Here is a 2454-nt window from a genome sequence, read left to right on the forward strand (position 1 = left end):
CTCACAATAGCTTTGCATGTAAGGACTTTTTTGTATCTTCTAGCCCCACAGGAAATCCCACCTACATACTCTTCAGTGAATAAAGCTACAACCAAGAAAACTATTTCCACCTTGAGCAACATTGAGCCTGAACACGACTATGATGATGTTGAAATTCCTGGAAATACTCAAAACCAGAATTTGAAAACAAACGTTTCTTCTTTTTGGCATGCCAGAGAGAGTTCACACAACTTATTTTAGAAGTATCAAGAATGGTTGGCCTTCAGTACTGAAAACCAGTGGTGATTTCATGAAGCGTTGTAAGATAAATACTTCATGGATCTTGATGTAGACACCTCAGTGATCAGATCTGCAGCCGGAGGAATGACACCAGTGCCCACCCCCCGAGGACTAAGGGGTCAGTCCTTGGGCCTCTTCAGTTCAAGTTTCCATGGGTCGGACCTCTCTGCTCCACACTCACACCTGTGAGAAGCAACTCATTTCTCAACACTCTCCTTTCTTTCACATGGTTTGTGGGGTTGTGAGAGATAGATAATCTTAGTCTTTGATTGTGCAGCACCTCCCAGTTCCTATCCCCAGCTAAACCCTCACCAATCTGACTCCCTTTTGCCCCACCCATCCCTGTATGGAAAGGCTGGGTGCCAGTTACAGCTGAGCACTCTTATGCACAAGTCACTTGGTGAGTTTGTAAGGGTGGAAGTGCTTTTTGTTCTTATTCATCCTTCCCCTCTGCACACACCCTAAATTCCAACAGCTTTATGTTCCACAGACTAACAGAGAATCGAGTTCTTACCTGGCCTTTTCCCTGTGCTTGCAGGTGACACTCTAGCAATCAACTCAGGACAAACTTACCCTCTGGTTTACACCTAGAGGTGTTCTGCAGTAGGGCCATAGGAAAGCAGGATCCCCCCAGGAAAATTAGGGGCTCAGTGTCATTAACAGTTGCATATTCAACATGGGAGCTTAGGAAACCTAACAACCCCATCCATAGTTTTCCTTAGTGCTTGACCTCTAGGAGCTGATCTTCCTTGGAGTTCTTTCCCTGTCCCTGTCTCATCACTCTCTAAATACTCCTGGGGGAATCTCACCCATGCCCATGGGCTTGGTGGTCCCTTCTATTTTTATGACTTCCAAATTGGAAACTGCAGCTGAACCTTTTCTCTCTAGTTCCAGACTGGATTATTTCCAGGACATTTCCATCTGACCACCCTGTAAGACCCTCAAATTCAGCATATACCGTGAGAAATGGATTACTACCCTGAGTGCTCCTTTTTATTTCCAATATTCTCCACCACCTCCCACTGTGCCTCTCAAGCAGTTCTCTGACCAGTTCACCATTCTGAGGTCTGGCTGTTGCCAGGCACTGTCAGGAGAACATGAATAGCTTCCTACCTGGGCTCCTGCCTATCGCATCTCACCCTCTACATCACTTGTCACACAGCAGCTAGTGATGTTCTAAAGTGAACTTTGGATCACCTCATTTCCTTGATGAAATCTGCTCTTTGCGTATTAACCTCAGAGAAAAGTTCAAACTCCTTAACATGGTTTATAAGGTTTGTCAGGACCTGGTTACTGATTACCATTTGTCAACTCCTTCCTTCACCCCATTGCAACCTTTACTCTGGCCAGCTTTTGGCTCTGGCCTTCTGAAATGACTTCAACGTGGTCTCTCTTGCTCCCTTGACTGTGCACGGCACTGTCCCTGATGTACGGACTATTCTTCCTCACCTTTGCATCTTCTTATCTCCTCCTGGGTAGCCTTTCTACCTCAACTTTGGGTCAGGTTAGGTGCTCTCCTATGATAGAATTAGCACCAATAACCATCTGTCCACCTGTTTTTCTCTTCCACTTGATGGAAAGCAACACAAAGCCAGGGAACATGTCCTTTCCTCATTTGTTTTTCCGGTTCCTAGCCCATTATAGATGCTCAAAAATATACTCAATAACTGAATTGGATGAATGAACTACCCTGGACGTTCACAGATCTCCGACATGATCCCTCTAAAAAGGATTTCTTTTTGCGTTATAATTGCCTAGTTACTTTTCATCCTCTATTGTAATCTAGGGTTTCCCTTGGAGGGAACTTATCTGGCTTATTGCTGTTCATATCCAGCAGAAATTCTGGCATGTACTAGGCAATCAATAAATATTTATTAAATGTTAAACATTAATTGAAAAATCTACCAATCAGTTTGACTACTATGATCACTATCACACACCCCAAATTTTTCTGCTCTGGGCATTATAATTTTATTGAGACTTTACACTGGGAACACATAATGAAGCCATGTTTTCTACCAAGTAAATTGCTACCAGTTTGGGTGATAATATTAAATACATCAAGATTTCATGGGCCAGCAAGATAGCTCAGCAGACTAGAGCATCTGCTTAGGCAAGTTTAGGCAAGCACAGGGACCTCAGTTTGATCCCTTACACCACATGCTGCACCAGCCC

The 2454-nt window shown here is 43.9% G+C and overlaps 1 protein-coding gene across 1 annotated transcript in view; it reads left to right on the forward strand.

Moving 5' to 3' along the window:
• The window catches only part of Scimp (SLP adaptor and CSK interacting membrane protein), a 33532-nt gene extending 31188 nt beyond the window's left edge, over window positions 1–2344 (forward strand). The window contains exon 5 of the mRNA XM_023723314.1: window positions 44–2344. Within this exon, the coding sequence (XP_023579082.1) occupies window positions 44–240 (197 nt within the window). The 3' untranslated portion in view covers window positions 241–2344. The remainder of the gene's footprint in view (window positions 1–43) is intronic.
• The last annotated feature ends 110 nt before the right edge of the window (window positions 2345–2454 follow it).

Source organism: Octodon degus, unplaced genomic scaffold (genome assembly GCF_000260255.1).
Source record: "Octodon degus isolate 3935 unplaced genomic scaffold, OctDeg1.0 scaffold00098, whole genome shotgun sequence".
Lineage (NCBI taxonomy): Eukaryota > Metazoa > Chordata > Mammalia > Rodentia > Octodontidae > Octodon > Octodon degus.